The following is a 21,503-nucleotide window of genomic DNA, read 5'->3' on the forward strand; positions in this document are numbered from 1 at the left end:
TGGTAAGGAGTGGAGAACCGGTAGGTCACTCCACACTCCTTCCACATGGCCTGCATGTAGGCCGACATGAAATTCGTGTCCCTGTTCGACACCACGATCTTCGGGAATCCCACTCGGGTAAAAATTCCCAACAGTGCCCGCGCCACCACCGGTGCAGTGATGGTCCTCAGAGGAATAGCCTCCGGGTACCTTGTGGCGTGGTCCACCAAAACCAAGATGAACCGGTGTCCCGCTGCGGTCGGAGGGTCCAATGGCCCAACAATATCGATACCGACCCTCTCAAAAGGGGTCCCGATCACGGGGAGCGGTTCCAACGGGACCTTCAACTTAGTCCCCGTCTTGCCACTAGCCTGACAAGACTTGCAGGTCTTGCAAAAGGTGTCTGAGGCAATCCTCATCCTGGGCCAATAAAAATGGGGGACTAACCGTGCAAAGGTTTTGTCCTGGCCCAGGTGTCCAGCTAAGGGTATCTTGTGCGCTAACTCCAGCAGGAAGGCCTGGTAACATTGGGGGACCACTATGGCCCTCGAAGACCCATGTACCGGCACCCTGGGCTCACTGTATAGGAGACCATCCTCCCAATACACATGATAACCTCCCAGTTCCTGACTGGCCACTTGAGCTTCGGCCTGCCGCCGCATACCCTCAAGAGTGGGGCACGTCCTTTGTGCTTGACAAAATTCCTCCCGGGTAGGCCCTCCTTCCACTTGCCAGTCAGCAAGGGTCGGCAAGTCCTCCACAGGAACGACATCTACCTCCGCGGACTCCGGGGGCACCTCTGCGGCCTCCCCATCCGACTCACGGGGCATGTCCTCTACCACCTCCTTCTTCCCACGTTTGGGTTTGGGTTGGGCCATGATTCCAGGCTCCAACTCCGGGTGAGTTCCATGCCGGGCAGCCATGGACCGCATGCTCACGCAAGTCCACCCTGGTAATCCCAGCATCTCAGTGTGAGCGTGAAACTCGACGTCGTTCCATTTGGTGTGCTCCAGGTCGTTCCCTAGCAAACACCCCACAGGCAAGGCAGGGCTCACAGCAACTCGCAGTAGGCCTTTGACTCCTCCCCACTCGAATGGAACACGAGCCACTGGATAGTGACTCAAACTGCCGTCAGCCAATACGGCCGGATGGAACTCCTCGGGGACTACTTGGTCTGGGGACACCAGCCGCCGCACGACAGTGGTCATGCTGGCCCCTGTGTCTCTCAGAGCTTCCACCTCCTCCCCATTAATTCTCACCCTCTGCTGATATTTAGCAGTGTTCGGGGGCAGGGACACTACGGGGACCACTTCTCTATCCCCGAGTGAAACCAGCGTCAGGCCTGTCCACTCCCCTTCCCTATCTAAGGGCAGCTCCACCCTAAGCGCTATACTACTCACCCCGGGACTTTTCCCGCCCAATGGGGCTGGTGGTCGCTTGCGACACTTGGGATCTCCTCTGTAGTGTCCAATCTCCCCACACTCGTAGCACCGCACAATCCTTGGCTGCTAACTCCTGTCAGGGTAAGTGGGTCTTGTGGAATTGGACGGGGGTGGGGTTCCTACTCCCTTCCCAAACTTATTTTGGGGACTTTTCGAGAACTCCACCTTTTTATCTCCCCCCTCTTTCTTCTGGGGGAAACCCTGTCCGCCTTTCGAGCCATCTCCTCCGGGGCCCTTGTGAGACACCCGGGTGCTCACCCAAATATCTGCCTCCTCCGCAAGCTCTCGAGGATCCTTCAGCTTGCGGTCCACCAGATGTTGGCGCAGCTCCGGAAAGCTCTTATCCAAGAGGTGCTCCCTTAAAAAAAGATCGTACAAACCTTGGTAGTCCTGCACCTCGCTGCCACGCACCCAACCATCTAGTGCCTTCCTCGCATAATCAAAAAAATCTACCCATGTTTGGGTGGACAGCTTATGGCTGCCACAAAACTTCTGCCTATACTTCTCGGGGTTAAGGCCAAACTTCTTTAACAAGGCCTCTTTCATGGGGGCATACCTGACCTGATCCGCCTTGGCCAAATATAGCAGGGTGTCCCTAACAGTGGGAGGTATATACCGGTAGAGACCACCTCCCAAATTACTCTCGGGTACCCCATGGGCCGTTAAGGCTACCTCGTATGCCTCCAACCACTTCATGATGTCGTCCCCCACTGTGTAATTGGCTATTACTTCTTTGGGTAGGTAGAATTTCGATTCTTGAGGTTCCTTGGGTATGCTGCCACCATTGTCCTTATTGGACGCGTTCAATTGGAGGGCGCGTAACTCCAGCTCTTTTAACTGAAGCTCGTGCGCCAGCTTCTTCTCCTCCATTGCCCATTTCTTATTCTCTCTTTCTTGTTCCAATCTGGCTCTTTCCCTTTCTTTTTCCCTTTCTCTTTCATGCTCCAACTTGGCTAGTTCCCATCTTAATTGCCTCTCTTCCCTTCTGTCCTCATACTCCTCTGGAGACGCGCTCCTCCTAGACCCCGTCCTACTACTGGCCCCAGTATGACTCCCTGGGGGCACATTTTCGGACACGTCTACATTCACGATGTCTAGGACTTCCTGGGCGCTCTCCTCCTGAGGTGCATCTGGCGCCTCCTGTCCCTCCTCCCCTCTCCCTTCTGGGTGGGCTTCTACCCATGCCCTAATGGCGGTGCGGAGTTCCGGTCCTTTGGCCCTCCGCATCCCAGGCACCCCCATCTCCTGCGCGAACTCCCTTAGTTGCTTCACAGTGTACCCCTCGAGGTCAGCTAATTCTGGCAGGTGGGGACCTAGACACTAAGGAGAAAATTCCTAGGGTGTAGGCAACAGTTAAAAGCTAACCAGGCTTCTTGCACTCTCTACCTGGACAGTGGAACCAATAATCCAGCAAACAATGGTTGTCGAGCCCTGGAACAAAAATGTAGGATAGGCGTTTAATTGTGGCGCCCTTCGCCTCACGGAAGGGTGCTGTATGGTCACAGGTCCTAAGGATCCCACCGCTGGCCAATAATGTAGGAACCTGGGGTCACCAGGCCCTATAGGCGGTAACGTGGCACGAGCCGGTCGGGCAACCAGAGGGCTATGTGTTAAGCAACCATACACCACACACTCCTCATGGACTAGGGACACACACAATAAGTGACGCCACACCGTTTAAATTATGCAAATACTTCAAGTTTATCCAAGTATAGCTGGTCAGTTGCAGTTCAGGAAATAACAAGGCGATACATGAATCATAATACCATCGATCAGTAAATACGACAATCTTGGCGATATATATGCAGTGCCTAATCTTATACATACACTTCCTGAAGATGGCTCAGCACGGGTGATTATAGCGCTGCGCGCGTTAAGCAAGGTCTTTCTCTGAACAGGACATCTAACACAGAGCACTACTCGTAATGGGTGACACTGGGTACGTTAACATGGAGCCGGTAGAACTGAGCGCTCCTCGTAATCAATGGCACTTAATACTGTGAAGCAAGGCATATCAAACAAAGCGCTACTCGTAATGGATGACACGTAACACTTTCAAGTGGAACATAGAACATAACGCGCTACTCGTAATCAATGGCAGGTAATACTTTTGAGCGGAGCATATAACACAACGCGCTACTCGTAATCACTGGCATGTAATACTTTTGAGCAGAGCATGTAACACAACGCGCTACTCGTAATCACTGGCATGTAATACTTTTGAGCAGAGCATGTAACACAACGCGCTACTCGTAATCACTGACATGTAATACTTTTGAGCAGAGCATGTAACACAACGCGCCACTCGTAGTCCCGGTCTCTCAGGACGTGGAAGCGGAGTCGGTGGCGTGAAGCGCCACGCGAGGGTAATGTCAGTCAGTACTTCGGAAGGCTTCCAGCGGGGAGTGTTACCGGACTCGAGGAGCAAGTCCCTATGCTCCGGTGCAGTTCACAAAGCACCGCACTCAGTCTCGCTGAAGGGGGGACACGGAACGGATCCCTCGGCGGGGTCTCTCCGTCGCGCAGGCAGGGGAGGGGACTCCCACGGAGGGGACAACCCGGGCCAAGTGCGGTGTGGTTCCCAGACCAGCAGGGGGCGCACCAGGGGGGATCTCGGCCTCCGGGCTTACCTCCGTCTCGGCGTCAGCAGGCGTCCATCCTCACGACGATGGGGGAACTCGGCCCCGACCTTGCGCACCTCCTCACACGGCTGCGACGGGGCCCCGGGCTTCTCCTGGGCCTCGCGACACAGCAGGGCACTTCCCCAGGGCCTCGTGACACAGCAGGGCACTTCTCCAGGCCTCCAGGCCACGGCGGTGAGTGCGCTGGCTTCGTCGTCGCAGGGGGGGGCTCAAGTTAAGGATGGGGATATGGTGCTCAGCGGAGCACGCTGCCGGGGGTCCCAGACCAGGGCAGGGAGCGCGGGGGTCACAGCGCTAGTACCTGGTCGATCCCCGGTGGCTTGGCAATCGGTTTAGCATTTAGTTCGATAGGTCAGCTTGGACACGCAGTCTCAGCTCTGGCATTCAAGGCTTACGGCTCGCTCTTGTCATGCAGTCTCAGTTCTTACAGTTAGGTTTCAGTTCTCAGTTGACAGATGAAGTCTTGTGGCGCAGATGTATCTGGCGCCCTTAAGGGGTTCTGTTACAGGGGGTAGGAATGGAGAGGGCGACTAGATCCTTCCTAGTCAGGCTGGCAGAGAGTCTCTGGGTCCTCCTACTACTGGGCAAGATCAGTGGGATTCACAGGGCACCTCACTCACTTAAGAGGCAGTACCTAAATCCTGTCACTCTCAGAGGCATAAGTCCCTGGCTAGGCCCTACCGCCTACACTCCTGGTGGATTCTTCCAGCTCTGCTTCACCCCAATGGCCAACTCACCACAAAAGTTTCCCTCCCACTCTTAAGTAGCCCTAGGTCAGGTGACCTCTAGCCAAGGCGGCAAAAGTAAAACCCCACCTCCCTTCTAGAAGGTTCCAGCATATTCCAGGAGCTTCCCCACTCTACCTATGGGACAAAAAGGCGGGCTGGTGTCGCAACATTGTTGTGGGTCCCAGCCAGCTCCTGGCAGCTAGGGTGCTACTATGAAAAACGACCACCCTGCAGTAGCAGGGGTCTGTGGCAGCCATCTTGGGAGAAGGGAGCACCTGCACCTTAACACTGATTGGCAATGAAAAGGCGCCCGGAGACCTAGTCCAACATAAAAATGAGGGTGGAGAAAATGAGGCACGATACAAAAATAGAAGGGGAGACCACCCTAGGGCTGACAGGTCCAACACATACCAATAAACAGCAATTTTTCACCTGGTTTCCCTTGTTGGTCCGAATCCACCCCCAATCCAATCAAAGATGGGGAGAGGACAATATCATTCCCAAGCAGTTCCCTAAAAAAGGTTGAGATCTCTTGCTTTAGATTATTTAAGCCACTGCATGTAGCAAACATATGGTTTAAGTCCGCTTGATAGAATAAGCATCTAGGACATAAAGTTCCTCTCCCTGTCCCCCATTTTGCTATTTTCTTTGGGGTGTAGTAAAGTGAGAAGTAAGTTTTGTAGTACTGGGCCTGAAGTCGGGCCGGGATTAAAATGTTTTGCGCCAAATTTAATGAGTGATTAAATAATTCTTCTGAGATTCCTATTTCTTCTTTCCACTTTTTTGCACGATCTTCTAAGTCATCTGGCATTAGTTCATTGAAGAGTTTATACATAACTCTAATAGGTGGTGGTTCAATCTTTCTCATATTATCAATAATATAATTATTACCAAAACCAATTGATTTCCTTTTCCCATTTACTAACTAGATGGAGAGAGCTACAGGTTAGGTATTAGCCGAAAAATGTTGTCACTAAGTGGAATTTCTACTGAGTCTAAAAGATGTGACTATAAACACCAAAGATAGAAAAAAAGGCAATACAACGGGCTCACGCCTTCCTCTTGGGAAACACTCAAAACACAGAATTAACTTGATACCTTCTTAGCATGCATAGGGAATTGTCTCCTTAGCCCTAGTTTGTGTTTTCCTATCTACCTACTGCTAGTATCCCTACAGAAAGATGGGGAATTCCAAGAATGGAATGAGGTAGGCTCACTCACGTAATGTGACATGCTTCATCATTTGCCACCTCTTCTCACCCTGGTGAGACGATTATACCAGAGCGGACGCCACCTCAGGGGGACTAACCTGGGGGAGTTTTTAGAAGTCCATTTTTTTCTCTGGATAAATTACTTAGATCCAGTTCAATATCTAAAAGGAACCTTAGGATATACCACAATGTGTCCTTTATTGAGGTGGTATCCTAGGCTTAGATACAAATACGACATGGTAAGCTTAGAGGACGTACGTGGTTGCTATGACCTTTACGTACCGCTGAGTTGTCATGACTGAATAAAGGAGAAGTGCGACTCCCCTAGGCCGGATTGTACTGTGGGTCACACTTGTCTTAGTGGGCAGTGCTCGTGCCACATCACATACATTGTATGTAGAAGAGTACATCTGTTACCCTAGGAGGGCCCTTATGGGCATACGCTCCAGGGTACAGATACTAGATCTAGACATTCTCACTGTGAGCTGAACTTGACTTTGACCACACAGTTTCTCTGGGAGTGAAGGCAAACCAACCCCAGCTACACCCAAAACCCACAATAAACCGTTCAGTAGATGTCATGGTGAAGTAGTTAAGGACCATGTACATGTAATGATCATGTGAAATGTTGAACTATTTATAGAGGACGAGAACCTTTTAATGGATGAGTATATATGATGAGCAATACAGCCACAGTGTAAATATACGGGATCAAAATAGACTTGACATGGCCACAGTTACGGCTTTAACTCGCTGAAGACTTTTTGCAACATATATGACACACCCCATGCCTGGGAGGAGTGGGAAGACGATATGGTACCACATTTGTGATAAGCTAAGGATTTCTTTTGCGTGCACTCCTGCCTTGCTGGAGACATACCTTCAATTCTCCATAGGAACCCACGCTCCCCTGCATACACCAGATGAGTAGAGGACCCCATGACAACAAGAACGCCATTTTCCCTGTCTTGGCTTTCCTTTAACAACCTTATGCATTCTGGGAGTTGCAGTCTAGGTTCTTGTCAACACAAGCAATTTCATGTTAGACCTGAAGGTAAACATTTTGAAATGAAAATTGTAGAACTGGAACCTGGCATCCTAGTGACATGGAGCCATTGTGTAATGACATGCGCAGTTAGCACAGTGCTCTTTAAGTGATTGGGCGAATGAGAGAATCGCACTGCGCAGCGCACGGGCCTGTGACATTGGGGGTGGGGCACAAAGGAAGAACCGAACAGAAGGTAGGAGTTGGAAGGGCACTCATGTTCAGCAGGCCTAGTTGATGTTTCATGACCACGTCTGTATGTTTCATCCGCCTCTGGGTATCATTTGTATTGAGAACAGTAGGTGATGTCTGGTGGCATAATATTTGTCGTTCCTGTGGAGTTCAGAGTAAATGTGAGTGAATAGTATGAGCTTGTGCAAAAATATTGATTTACCGGATACTACGAGTGGGAAACATTTTCATCTGACTTAGTTTTCCCTGTAAACTTTCATCCAACAACTCTAGCACCATGTACCACTGACAGCATCTTGGTGTGCTAGGAAACCTATTCCCAGTGGGTTCTCTACATCTTTGAAGCTACATAAACCAATTTAAGACTGTCTTATGATGATGTATTTTTGTTTTATGTCTTAAAGGACCTTCCTTTGAACATTGCTGAGTGAATATACAGTGATTTGGAAAGACTACTTCACTGGAAACCAGACAAACCAGTAAAGGAACTCACCAGTGCTTGGAGCAATGCCGAAGTTCCACGAGGCGGAACGGGGTCCAAGGGAGGACACAAAGGGCAACAAACCCATCTCCATCAGTACAGAGGCCTTGATTGCAAAGAGATATGTCTCCAAGGAGAAGCTGGGAAGCGGAAGCTTTGGAACTGTCTTCCTGGTCGTGGACCAGAAGGCAAAAAAAGGAGAAGAACTGTGAGTACACAATATTATTATTCCTCATTTGAGTTATTGTTTACCACAGCTATGTATCTATAGCTAGCTCTCCGTCTCTATTTCTATAGGGTCATTATGCACCTATGATCATCAGTCTGCAGATATAGTTCAGTTGCACTGTCCATTGAATAGGCATTTTTTGTAATTTGCCTATAACATTTGACTCCTTCAACAAGTTTTACATGAAATTTTGTAAATTAGCTTAGTCACCCAAGGTTTGGCGTTCCAAGTTTCATAAAAATTTGTGCAGGGACAAATAGTGAAAGGGTCGAAAAAGAAGTTTTCCCCATTTTAGCTCTCATAGGAAATTTTGCTTGTGCCTGCAGCCTGAACCACCAGATGGTTTATATCAAACTTGGCATAAAAGGAGACGTTTACTCAGAAATAATGCTTTTGTTGATTTGGTGTAAGTCCAATCAGTAGTTTTTGAGTTATAAGCATTTTAAAAAGTGGCTAAGCGTGCTTTAAAGGGTTAAGACTTTTGTATTTCAGTGCCACTTAAGCCCCTTGAATGCTGAGCCTTTCCACCTTCTAGTGCTACGCCCTTTTCTTGGTATTTGAGGTACTTCATGCTTACGCCTTCAACACCTTTTTCCACTTAAGGTACCCACATCAAATGTATTTCCTTTTTTCCCAACGTCCAGGGAAGTTCAAAGGTTGCAATGGTTTGTGTTTTCTCCTGGAGAATACTGAGAAGACACCCAAAACAAAGACAAATTTTAACAAAAAATGGAGGGAAAAGTGCTGCTCAAGAAGGCATATATTTGGTTTACTAAAAATGTCATCAACAAAGGGCTTGCTGTGCTTGGACTACCATATTCCCGGCTTCCATGACAAGCACAGTTATATCAAATCATTTTTAGCACAGGTTTTGCAGTTTTATAAGAGGTAGTCCATTTTTCCTAATTTATGTAGTTTCAACCTTTTGGCACTTTATGGTGCGAACTGGTGTAAAAACCCATGAATGAACCCGAAAAATTATAATTTTTTAAAAAGTAGACACAATTCTGAATTCATCAAGGGGTCATTTGTGTAGACACATTAAGGTTTTTCCAGAGAAATGACTGAAATTAAAATAAAATGATAATGAGTTGGAAAAAACAGCCATTTGTGACATTTTCCTCTAATTTCTTGTCACAATGGCAGATTTACAACAGCAATATACCGTTACATCTGACAGAACCTTCTGGTCATGGCAATATATATAGAGCCTGATGTACAATACAACGGGCTCACGCCTTCCTCTTGGGAAACACTCAAAACACAGAATTAATAACCTTGATACCTTCTTAGCATGCATAGGGAATTGTCTCCCTAGCCCTAGTTTGCAAATTGCGACACGCTAAATGAAATGTACAACAGTGTTTTTACACTGTTTTTCGATTCCCAATGGGGTCGATTGCGAGGCTCATTAATATTAATGAGCCTCTCGCAATTTGCGAGCCCGCAATGTGCGAGCCCATTGTGAATGCCAGCCCTCCCAGGGATGGTGGCCTGCTGGGCTCAGCAGACCACCATCTCTGGGACTGCTTTTTAATAAAGCAGCTTTTTTTTTTTTTACAATGCAGCATGTTTTCTGTAAAGGAAAACGGGGTGCATTTAAAAAAGAAAAATGAAACTTTTCAGTTTCATTTTTTTTAAGGGCAGGCAGTTGTCTCTGGGACCACTGCCTGCTATTTCCAACATATTAACAAAGGGGAAGGGGTCCCCTGGGGACCCCTTCCCCTTAGCAAGTGGTTTTACCACCTACTTGAAGTAGGTGGTAAACTGCAAGTGTTTTGCAGATGCAAATGCGGTCGCAAAACACTGGTACATAGCATATTGACTGGCTATTACGAAGGGACGCCCCTTCCTAATAGAGAGAGTCGCAAATGCTATTTTGCGAGTCAGGGACTTGCAAAATAGAATTTGTACTTGTTATTACCCTTTTTTTTGCGGCTGCAAATGGAAGGCAGGGGCGTAACAGGCCCCCGCATCCTCCGCAGCGCGGGGGGACCCCTGAGCTGCAGGGGGCCCCCTCAGCACTGTACTCACATCGGAGAGCTCCGGATGAAATCCGGAGCGGGGGCCCCTCTGTGTACCTTGCAGGGGGGCCCTCCAACTTTCGTTGCACCACTGATGGGAGGTTCTCCCGTTTGTGGCCTCAAAAAAGGGTCATACATCTGGCCCATTGTGTATCATTTCTCCAAAAACACATGATACCCAGAGCCAATAACTAAGCTGCACCATACAATGATTTTTAATTGTGTACGATTGTACAGCAATTCATTTGGTAAAATATATATTTTAAAAATGGGTATAAAAGGAACCAATGTACTTCTGAAATGTACAGAGAATACTGAGTTTAGGAAGACTGGTTATTTGTAACCCTCTGAATTTGGGGTTACCTATACTATCATGTAATTCAGAGGGCATTTTGTAAAATGTCTTCTTTCTTCTACACTGGCTTACATTTGGTAGCCACAAATGCAAAGAAATCCAATTAGTAATAATAAATGTTTCACTCTTCTGTGTTTCCACACATCTCACTATAAAACCTCACTTGTGTGGCCTAACATCTGCAACACAAAATGGCCCGAAATCTGACTGGTGACATCAAATTTCACCCAACAGAATCCATGCTTTTTTCACAATGTGGTTAGCCGCAGATTTTGTGTCCTAGCTCAGCTGTGACCCAGGGCAATCCACCATACCTAGACATTTCTGTAAACTAGACACATGGGGGAGTCCAGAGTGGTGTGACTTGAGGGCTTCTCATGCGTTCTTTTTTCTCAGAAGCCCTTGCAAACCTCAAACTTTAGCTAAAAAAACACACATTTTCCTCACATTTCTGGGAGGGAAAGTTCTGGAATCTGTGGAGATCCACACATTTTCTACTACCCAGAACTCCTCCACGTCTTTGGCTAAAAAGGATACCTCACTTGTGTTGGTGGGCTGAGCGCCCACGACAGGCAAGGGCTCAAAACATAACATGTACTGATAAAATGTGTCTACTTAAAGTTGACCCATTTTTTTTGCAATTTGGCTAGCTGTGGATTTTGGCCCTTAGCTCAGCTGGCACCCAGGGAATCCTGCTAGATACACATATTTCTGAAAACCAGACACACAGGGAAGTCCAGGGTGGGGTGAATTGGGAGGCTTTCACCAGGTTCTCTTACCTAGAAGCCCTGGTAAACCTCAAACTTTGGCTAAAACACACACATTTCCTTATATTTCAGTGAGGGAAAGTTCTGGAATCAGTGACGAGACACAAATTTCCTAACACCCAGCATTCCCCCATGTCTCCCAATAAAAATGGTGGGCCTAGCGCCTGTGACAGTAAAGGGCCCAAAACGCAAAATTAACAGATCAACGTTTTCCACTCAAAGAGGGCCCTTTTGCAATTTAGTAGCTGCGGATTTGAGGCCCTAGCTCTGTCGGCACCTAGGCAAAAGTTCTGCAATCTTGGGGAGCCAGAAAATTCCAACCACCCAGCATTTGTCAATATCTCCTGATAAAAATGGTACCGCATTTGTGTGGGCGGGCTTAGTCCCATGATAGGAAAGGAGCAAAACAGAACATGGACAGATCCATTTTTGCCACTCAAAACTAACTCTTTTGTGCATTTTGAGTAGCTCTGATTTTGGGCCCTAGCTCTGTAGACAACTAGAGAAATCTAGCAGATCCGCACATTTCTGAAAACTAGACACCCAGGGGAGTCCAGGGTGGGGGGACTTGTGTGGCTCTAAACAGATTTTCTTACACAGAAGCTCTTACAAGCCTTACACTTTGTCTAAACACACACATTCTCCTTACATTAATATGAGAAAAGGTTCTGGAATCTCTGGTGAGTCACAAATGTTCTACCACCCAGCATTTTCCAACATCGCCTGACAAAAATGTTATGTCGCTAGTGTGGGTGGGCCTAGCGCCCACAACAAGTAAAGGCCCAAAACAGAACATGGACAGATCAACCTTTTTTTGCAATTTGGATAGCTGTGGATTTTGGGCCCGAGTTCAGTGGGTACCTAGTAAAATATACCGGATCTGCATATTTCTGAAACTTAGAGTTCATTACTGGAGCTCAGGAATCTGTGCACTCATTCTGAAGTACACAACTAGCTTTGTTAGTGAATTGCATTAAATTTGAATCAAACCTTGAGCACTGTTTCTATATCAGATATATAAAATCAGAGAAATATTGGGTTAAATAAATGCACTTTACACCCCGCAGGCGCATAAAACAGGCGCTGAGCCTGCAAAGCACATCATTAATGATACGGTCCCTTGAACATTTATTTTGTACTTTAATGCTTAGCGTGCGTATACTATTCTGTCAGTAGATGGCAGCAGAGCACTGCAGCTTATTTTTTAAAGGTGTATTCCCTGATGCCAGTCTATCAGGTGCTTTTCTTGTTACGAATTCAGTTCAGATAAGTGAACTGAAGTTTTCTACTAATAGAAATGCCCTCCCGAGGTTATGCTGCATCCATGTAGCTTTTCTAAATATATTTAGCTTGATTGGAAGTTACAGACGTTTTAGCTAAAAAGTACAAGTCACTTCTGCTGAAGGTTTTCCTACCGCGGAAGACTGAGGAAAGTGGTGTTAGTCCAGGAGTGTTGTTGTCAGTGGTGCATTTGGTCCAGAGACCCCAGCCCATGAACCCTTATAATTACCGTATTTTGCAGGGCAATCTCCTCCGTAATGTCGGAGGGGCGTCGCCCCACTGGTCAGTCAGTCAGCGAAAAATAACACGTCATCCTAATCCGAAAAAAAGCATCAGTCCGTTTTCAGTGTCGGCGGAGACCTGCAGAAAAAGGAAAAAAAAGAAGAAAGGGGGCTTGGGGGGGTCTCCCCCCCAAAAAAGAAAAAGCGGAGTAAAGGTAAAAGCGAGGTAACGGCAAAGCGTGGAAAACACATTCCGTTGTAACGCATGCGTGGTAAAGGCATGCGTTGCAACGGAATGCGTAGTAACGACATATATTCCCGGGGAGTCTTGGGCTGGGCCAGGCCATTGCAGGGGGGGGGGGGGGTGATGGCCCATGTCGGTTTGGACGGCCGTCGTAGACCGGTCAGACATGCCCACTCAGGTTTCTCCAAACCAGCTGTGTTGACAACTGGAGAAAAGCCGCAGACTCCCTGTGCCTGAGCGAGCGTCAGACCAGCCCACTCAGGCGAGTCCCCACGCTGCTCTCATGCTTGGTATAGCATGAGGCCGCTCAATAAAGGGTTCTGGCCCTTAATCAGTAAGGCTAGGCCAATCTATAATCCAAAATACCACAAAATTGCCAACACTGATATCATTTACCAGATTATTTAATCAATCACACGTGACACTCATAGTGATTGAAACAAAATTAATTAGGACTGGTTTATTTCTTTGAAAATTCAATTTATCATTTTTTCTTTTTTTTAAAGTATACTTAATTAATCCAATATTATCTTGACCAAACATTTAGTGGACCAAACAAAAACAATATATACCACTACACAGCAACAAAAACATTATATACAATACAAAATTCACTATGTACATCTACTTACAACGTGCTCAAGTTCCCTCAACAAGGGTTGTATATATTGTTTTTGTTTGCTCCACTAAATGTTTGGTCAAGATAATATTGTATTAATTAAGTATACTTTTTGAAAAAGAAAAAATGATGAATTGAATTTTCAAAGAAATAAACCAGTCCTAATTAATTTTGTTTCAATCACTAGGAGTGTCGCGTGTGATTGTTGAAATAATCTGGTAAATGATATCAGTGTTGGCAATTTTGTGGTATTTTGGTATAGCATGAGAGCAGCGTCTGGATTGGGTGGGGAGCCTGTGCTCTGTGCCACAGTGACTGCCGGGAGGAGAGAAGCACCATGACGGCTGGCAGCGTCGGGACAGGTACGTTAAAAAAAATATATATTATTCCTCTCCCCCCCCACTTTAGTTTTGTGGTGGCCCCCACTAATATTTTGCTACCCAACCAGCACTGGGGGGGGCGGTGGTTGTTCTTGCTTGCACAAAGGACCATGGTACCCAAACTGAGTGCAAGCCAATAGGGACACCATAATACAGCACCGCGCTTGCATTTCACGCTCCGGTGACGTTCTCCTCTTGTTTGTTGTTGTAGTAGTGTTCATCTACATTGAACAAATGTGACTACAGCTACAGATTACAGTGATTTGTGGAAGTAAAAACTAACTGGAGTGTAATGTCCCTGTTGACATGCAGCCATCTTATAGCCTTAGGGATTCAGTGCCCAAAGCAGATTGTGCTGGGGACATTAACCAGATGTTTCATCATGTGGTATCTTCAAGTGCAGAAATGGTCATGGTTTTCTGGTGTGTATCCCAAAAAACTGCCCGTCCCTCATCAATGTGTTTGGTGCAGTGGCGACTAGCAAGCATGGCGATTGGGTGGCGGGCAAATGGGTGGGGCTTAAAATAAATACACAACATAAATAAAATAAATACATACATGAAATAAATAAAAAGTCACTTAGCTGTTTTCGCAGACATGTCCTCCTCGCTCCGGTCTTCTTACCCGACGTCATGTTCAGGGCCCCAGCTAACCTTCTTAACCAATCCTGGTGCTGCTCTCATGCTGTTAACCAGCATGAGAGAAGCACCAGGATTGGAGGGAGAGGCATCTCTCTATGCTCCAGAGGACAGTAGAGGCCTGTGCAGGCTCTCAACCCGGCTGTCTAAGACAGCGGGGTTGAGAGGTTTATAGTACAATTGTCAGGCTGACTGTTGCAAGACGGCCGCCCAAAGGGACATGCGCACTATAAAGTAGTGCACGGGCAGCCAACCACTGCTGCAACTCTCCAGGCCCGTCCCTTCCTGAGTCAAGACGGGTTGACAAAAGTGGGAATGAATTAACTTCATTACCATTGTATTTATCCTCTCTGGAGCTTTTCTGGGGACATTTAAGTAGGGCGATGGTCCTCCACTCCAACTGGGGAGCCGCCCCTGGTTTGGTGAAATGCAGTTCTGAAATGCACCATTTTGCATTGGTTATTACAAAATTTATTGAGGGTCACCCCAAAGAGCATGGCTGTAGTGTTCACTTCCACACTAATCTTTCTTGCATAGTGGAGTGTCTTGGTGTGTAAGACCTCTTCACACGTGGTGTAAGTGGAAGTGTGACTGGGGACCAGGGCTCGTGTTTATTTGACTGCAATAGCGGGATGTTCCTCGGAGGTAGTGATCATGGGATGAGTCTTATGTGAGGGACCTGGCTTGTAGGTATCTTACTCGGTGACTGCCTGAAGTGACAGGCCTAAAGAGAGACTACAGGAGACCCCTGTCTTGGATGGGTTATTCCAGGTGAATGGGGCTGGACCACCAAGGATGCATGGCTGTAGGTAAGCACGGCCAGACCCCATGTATATTCCTTGGGACATTTCTGATCGCAGGCCATCTGTGTGTTATGGAATGATTGTGGGCGGCCAACTTAGGTCTCAACCACAATGGTGGAGAGGGCTGCCAGATTGTAAGGGAATGCCAGTAGCAGCTACTACCGTACAGGACTAGTGGGGCGGGGAGGAGGGGGGAATAAAAAAGATTAAAAAATAAAACTTAACCACTTACCTGAAATTGTGCCGGCCGCTGCCTCTCCTCCGTCTTCTTCATCTTCCTCGAGTCCGGCAGCAGGAACCATCCAGGATCCCCACAGCCAATCACAACGCTTCAATGCAGCGTTGTGATTGGTCTGAGCACCGTGCTTCGGCGCTCAGCCAGGGAATGGGAGAGAAGGCATGTTCTCCACCCAGGTTGTAATACAGCCTGGGTGGAGAACATGCAAAGTGCGCATGCCGCTTTTGCCAGCCTGAGACCGCCGGCCAAACAGTCGTGGGCACTTACAGAGTGCACTCACCACTCTTCCCCCTGCGGGACTCTGGCGTCACGGAGCCCAGCTCCGCCCCAACTGATCCACTGCTGTAGGAAAAATAAAATGTTAATAAAGCTGTGTTAGTATAATTTTATTTTTCCTCTTTCAACTGCTCGGAGAGCAGTGGGGCGACGCTCCTCCGCCTTAGCAGAGGATCCGCCTCTGCAGAAGGCCTTAAAATGACTCCGTTAGTAGGGGAAAGTAGCAACACAAATGGCTTCAACTCTGAAAATGCTTGCATTGGAACTTGGACCATGTTGGGTCTACCAACCTGGAGAGAGAGATCGGGACAGGTGACACCCGGCTTCCTGTCCGTGGGGCTGGCCCTCAGACCTCACACACAGCAAGATGATAGGCAACTATTTTCTGTTCAGGAATCTCGAGGCCTGCGTTTTTGGTGTGCCCCATGGGGCTGAGATGGAGCTATCTTTGCCTCAATGCCATCACCAATACCCAGACTTTGAGGTGATTGACAGCCCGATGATGAGGGGATTGAAACATCCCAGGAAAACACTGGGGAGCGTAGGGGTCGCCGGGTTCCAAGTTAAACTATGAAACATCATGGCGCGTACGAGCTGCTCAGCCTAGATCTACACATGAGAGAATGTTTCCCCATATGAGTACGACTATTCTCTGTGACCTGGGTACCCAGATAGCCGTGATGTTGTGACTTAACATTCTGACTGTACCTGGTATGTATGTGTTATTTCTATAGCACAAACCTAGTGAAAAGACAGCGGAGCACAGTACATGGTCAAAGACAGGCATAAAGTCAACTAGTGATTAGACCCATAGATGGTCTGTGGACTACGAGTCATGAAATGGAAGGTGATCTTATGGGACCTACAGCTTGTCCATGGTTGTTGTGAAGCTCTTTCCATGCTCTACAAAATTTGCATACAAACAAGACAGGTATTGAAGTCAGTGGATTTAAAGAAATGTTGTTAGTCTTCAGATTGTGTTTGTGGTATTTATTATTGTTCAAAATCTTTATAGAAAGAACTCAAGCCAACGCGCGGTTCGCGATTTATAAATTACACTGTCTCTTCATCAGGCCTAGATGTGCAAAACAAGGAATAGAACTGTTCAAAATTTAAAAAAATTACGATAGTGAACTCTAATCATGGAAATTTAAATTATAGGGGTAAGGAAGGAAAAATATATGACAATAAAATTTTTTTTTCAAACTTAACATAACGATAAATGAAATACAATGATATATTATTTTGGGCCCACGTAGGGACAATACAATAAATTAAATTAAATTAAAACACATGCAAAGTGACTCATTGATTGAATTAAAAAAATAACACAAAGTTAAATATGACTTCCACGGTTAGTAGTTTAGTTTATCAAGAATACTTTTTAATAGTTTTTAGTACAAGAGAATATAGAAACACAGCCAGTGATAAGGTACGCTGAAGAGAAAAGAGATTGTCACGAAAAGGGAAGTTGTCATAAGAAGAGCACAAGGAAAGATAGAAAACTAGAAGCAGGGGAAAAAAGAGAAGGAGAAATGTTGGCGGTCATACAAAAAAAGGTGAAAAGTAGGCATTTAGGGCCATATGTAGGTAGCTAAATACCGGTCGGTAACGGCCGAAATTCGGTAAATATCCCGTTACCGACCGGTATTTAGTCAACTGAGATGTAGGAGGCCAAAAACCAATTTTCGGTAAATATGAAGCGGTAAATACCGATTCATATTTACCGATTTCTAAAATACCGATTCATATTTACCGAATACATATTTTCCGAATCGGTAAATATGAAGTGGTAAAACGGAAAAAGACATGTAGGTAAATTCGGTAATTAAGAAATCCATGAAATTCGGTAAATAAGAGTCGGTAATTAACACAGATTGAAAGCAGGTGGTAAGCATCAACAGTGCATATAAGCAATCCCAAAATGCAACAGCGTGGACAACATGGCCGCTCTGTAAGTCATTGCAAGGCACCTACGTCTACAGGCAGCAGGTCTGAGGATTTGGAGACGGGAGGAATGCATCTACAGACAGCGCATCACACTCTTTCAACAGACTGACGCATCACACTCTTTCAACAGACTGACGCAGAGATACATGAAAGGTACAGGCTACACCCACAAACCATCATGGACCTGATAAGGGACCTGCACCCACTCCTGGACCAGCCAACAAGAAGGGTGCATGCCATACCACCACATGTGCAGGTGCTCTGCAGCCTACATCTACTCGCATCTGGCAGTTACCAGGGGGTGATAGCTGCGGTGGGCGGTGTATCCCAGAGTTGCCTGTCCCGTTTCTTCAGGAAGTTCCTGGATGCCATGATGCAGAGAATGCACCACTACATCAGCTTCCCAAACACACAGGCTGAACTGCAGAAAACTAAAACTGACTTTTATCACATGGCACAGTTCCCCCATGTCATTGGCTGTATTGATGGCACACACATCCCAATCTGCCCACCAGCTGCCACTGAGCACATCTACAGGAACAGAAAGTCCACCCACTCCATCAATGTGCAGGTAATCTGCGATGCAGGGAACATCATCACTGATATTGTTGCGAAGTTTCCTGGGAGCACCCACGACTCCTACTTCTTCCAGAACAGTGGGATCTACACACGACTGCTTGCCGGAGAATTTGGAGAAGGATACCTGCTAGGTAAGTAACAGTGACGCCCCATGATACTTGCAAATCATAGTGTATTGAGGCATGTGACTGATGGTTCCCTTTTACTCACCTAGGCGACAGTGCATATGCCGTGCGGTCATTCATCCTCACTCCCTACCTACACCCATCAACCCAGAGTGAGAGACGATATAACGTGGCACACAAATCTACACGCAACGTGGTGGAGCGCACGTTTGGACTATTGAAAAGCAGGTTCCGCTGCCTCCACAAGAGCGGAGGCGCACGCCAGTACACACCCATCATCTGTTGCAAGATCATTGCCACTTGTGCAATGCTGCACAACCTTGCCACGAAGAGAGGTACAGAGGTGGAACTAACAGATTTTGAGGACAATGAGGATGAGTCAGGTCAGCCAGAGGCCAACGCAGCTGGAGTGCCAACAGCAACAGATGGGAGAGAGAGACGGGCAGAGATCACATGCAACTATTTCTGAGTAAGTAAGGGGACACAGCCAGTTGTTGGTTGTCATGACGTAGTTTAATAATGCGGCACTACGCCACAACACCAAGAAAATGCCATTCTGGCAACATTGCGTAATGACTGCTAGCAAGTCCAGGGTTACGTCACCCAATTGTCTTAGCCTATGCCGTGCAGCATTACTGTTTGCGGCCACGCGCTACGGTGTGGGATGCCACGGATTGTGCCTCCTCACTAGTGGCAGCCCCATGCCGCCTGCTGCTCCTGCGTGTATCTGGGACCGGGGGGGGGTTATGCTGCTCCTGCTGCTGGTTTCGATGCTTTCCGCAGCATCCCCAGCACCAGTTGTGGCCGCCTGGCTTGTCAATAGCACTTCCAGTGCACTTGTGACCTGCACCATCCCCCTAGAAACGTCGCTGCTGCAGTGTGTCAGGCCCTCCTGCATAGCCACAGAGCGCCTGCAGAGTAGTGACGTGGCAGTTGCCAGCCGGTTGAGTGCCCTGGTGTGACTGTCTCTCCTCTGCCGTTCCCGGCGCCGTGCAGCTCTGTCTGCATCATATTTGCTGCACAACAGCTTGATGGACTGGGACATGTCCCGAATGCCCGCTGCCATGTCACTCATCCCCACCGCCATAGCGCTGATGCCCCTGTCCATGTTGACAAAAGTGGCTTTCAGTCCCCGCATTTGCCGCTGAACTGACATCACTGCCTTTGTTTGTAGGCGCTGTATTTTCAGCATGCTGCCCTCGAGCCCCGAGAACACCCCATGGCTGTCAACGTGTGCTGGTGGACTCTGCACCCGCGACCTGCGGCGCTGTCTGGCACCCGTGTGTGCTCCCTCTGAGGTGGAGGGCACAGTGGCATGGCTCCCATCCTGGGGCATGGTGTTTGGATCCGGGCCCCTGCTGTCGTCAGATGAGGTCTCCAACACTCGCAACCTGGCAGCTGGACGCCTCCTCGACCTCACAAATGCAGGCGGTGATGTGGCAGGAGACTCAAGCATGAGTGGGGATGCTGGCTGTGGTAGTGGTGATGCTGGCTGTGGTAGTGGTGATGCTGGCTGTGGCAATGATATCTGGGCAGAACTTGTGCTGGCCAGCCCTGTACTGTCTTGCCGGTGTGCCCTCTCTCCTGTTGCAGTCCTGCGCGATGTTACATCTGTGGACAGAAATGCAACATCAGCTCAGTGTACCTGAAGGCCTGCATTGCAAGCATCACAATAAATTTCTGTAACACTCTCACATTGTCCTCTGCCTGCTTTTGGCTAATGTGTGTACCATGCCTTGTTGTTCTGTGCTATTCAGTTCATGGTTGGGGTTTCCCTGACTACATCTCCCATAATGCATTGCCAGTCTGCACTAACACATGGACTGGAGTGGGATACTCATTTCACAATGGGGGATGTGGGATAGGGGTAGGGGGGGGCTACATTGCTGTGCATTCGTCTTACCTTGTTGGGTGGCGGCTCTGGCAGAGCTGTCGGCATCCCCAAGCCCCACGACACTCTCATGCTCTATTGTGGACTGCACCAGCTCCTCCAGTTCGGTAAGGGCAGGTGCCCTGTTACTCCCACCTCCTGTCCGGCTGGCCTCCTTCTGCAGTTCCCCCATCTTCCTCTTTGTGACGATCCTCAGGTCGTACCAGCGCTTTTTAAGTACCTCAATGTCCCTGGGGGTCACTCCAACAGCATTGACCTGCGCCTGGATTCCCAGCCATATATTGCGCTTCTCCGACTCTGGCACTTGCAGGGACTGCCTCCCAAACAGCTTCTGGTGCTGCTTCACCACCTCCTCCACTAGTACCTGGAGTTCCTTGGGGCTAAATTTTTGCTTTCTCCTCCTTTCCCCTCCATCTCTCTGTGTCTCCTGGCTGGACATTGTGATTTTGAGCTGCACAATCAGGCACTGGCTCCCTGCCTCTCCTCTGCACTCCCAGCCTCTCCAGAGTCTGTTGATTGTTTGCACCTGCCTGGGTGTGGCCACTTCCTGGTTGGGTGGGGTTTGGTTGCACAGGATTGGCTGTTTCATCCAGTCATGTGATTTCGTTTTTCCGATTCGGTAAATACCACCTCGGAATTTACCGATTCGGTAAATACCGCCTCGGATTTTACAGATTTTACCGCGGTGGTATTTACCGATTTGGTAAATTCTGATTCTTGTATACCGAATGTTACCGAATCGGTAATTATTACCGAATGATTACCTACATATAACTTTCCGATTCTTAAATACCGATTCGGTAAAGTTCGGTATTTAAGAATCGGTAAATTATATTTACCTACATATGGCCCTTGGAGAGGAAAAAGATTAATAATGTGGACCAAAGTGAAAACATGCAATCATTGAAAGGTTCCTTGTACAAGTCTGTTGGACAAATTACAGAGAGAAAAGGAACGTTCCAGAATAATGTTCTACCGAGTTAGCACAGAACTGGTGTTTGGCGAGAAAATCAAATATACTGTGTCAGAAAGCAAAAGGGGATATTGTTGATCATTACAAAAGGAGAAATGCAACATTCACAAATTTATGACTTATGAAGTCGGGTCTGGTGGCTTAGTGGACTAATGCGTCCACTGTAGGGGCCTGTGTTTGATCTCATGGT

The 21,503-nt window shown here is 47.6% G+C and overlaps 2 protein-coding genes across 4 annotated transcripts in view; one reads left to right on the top strand and one right to left on the bottom strand.

The window, feature by feature from the left end:
* The window catches only part of ASTE1 (asteroid structure-specific endonuclease 1), a 291,631-nt gene that overhangs the window by 152,567 nt on the left and 117,561 nt on the right, over positions 1–21,503 (bottom strand). The gene's annotated exons all lie outside the window — the stretch shown is intronic.
* Positions 1–21,503, top strand: part of NEK11 (NIMA related kinase 11) — an 835,513-nt gene that overhangs the window by 71,057 nt on the left and 742,953 nt on the right. For all 3 annotated transcript variants that reach the window (XM_085630659.1, XM_085630661.1, XM_085630660.1), the window contains exon 2: positions 7,644–7,928. In XM_085630659.1, the coding sequence (XP_085486785.1) occupies positions 7,747–7,928 (182 nt within the window). In that variant the 5' untranslated portion in view covers positions 7,644–7,746. The remainder of the gene's footprint in view (positions 1–7,643; positions 7,929–21,503) is intronic.

Source organism: Triturus cristatus, chromosome 10, assembly GCF_964204655.1.
Source record: "Triturus cristatus chromosome 10, aTriCri1.1, whole genome shotgun sequence".
NCBI classification, from domain to species: domain Eukaryota; kingdom Metazoa; phylum Chordata; class Amphibia; order Caudata; family Salamandridae; genus Triturus; species Triturus cristatus.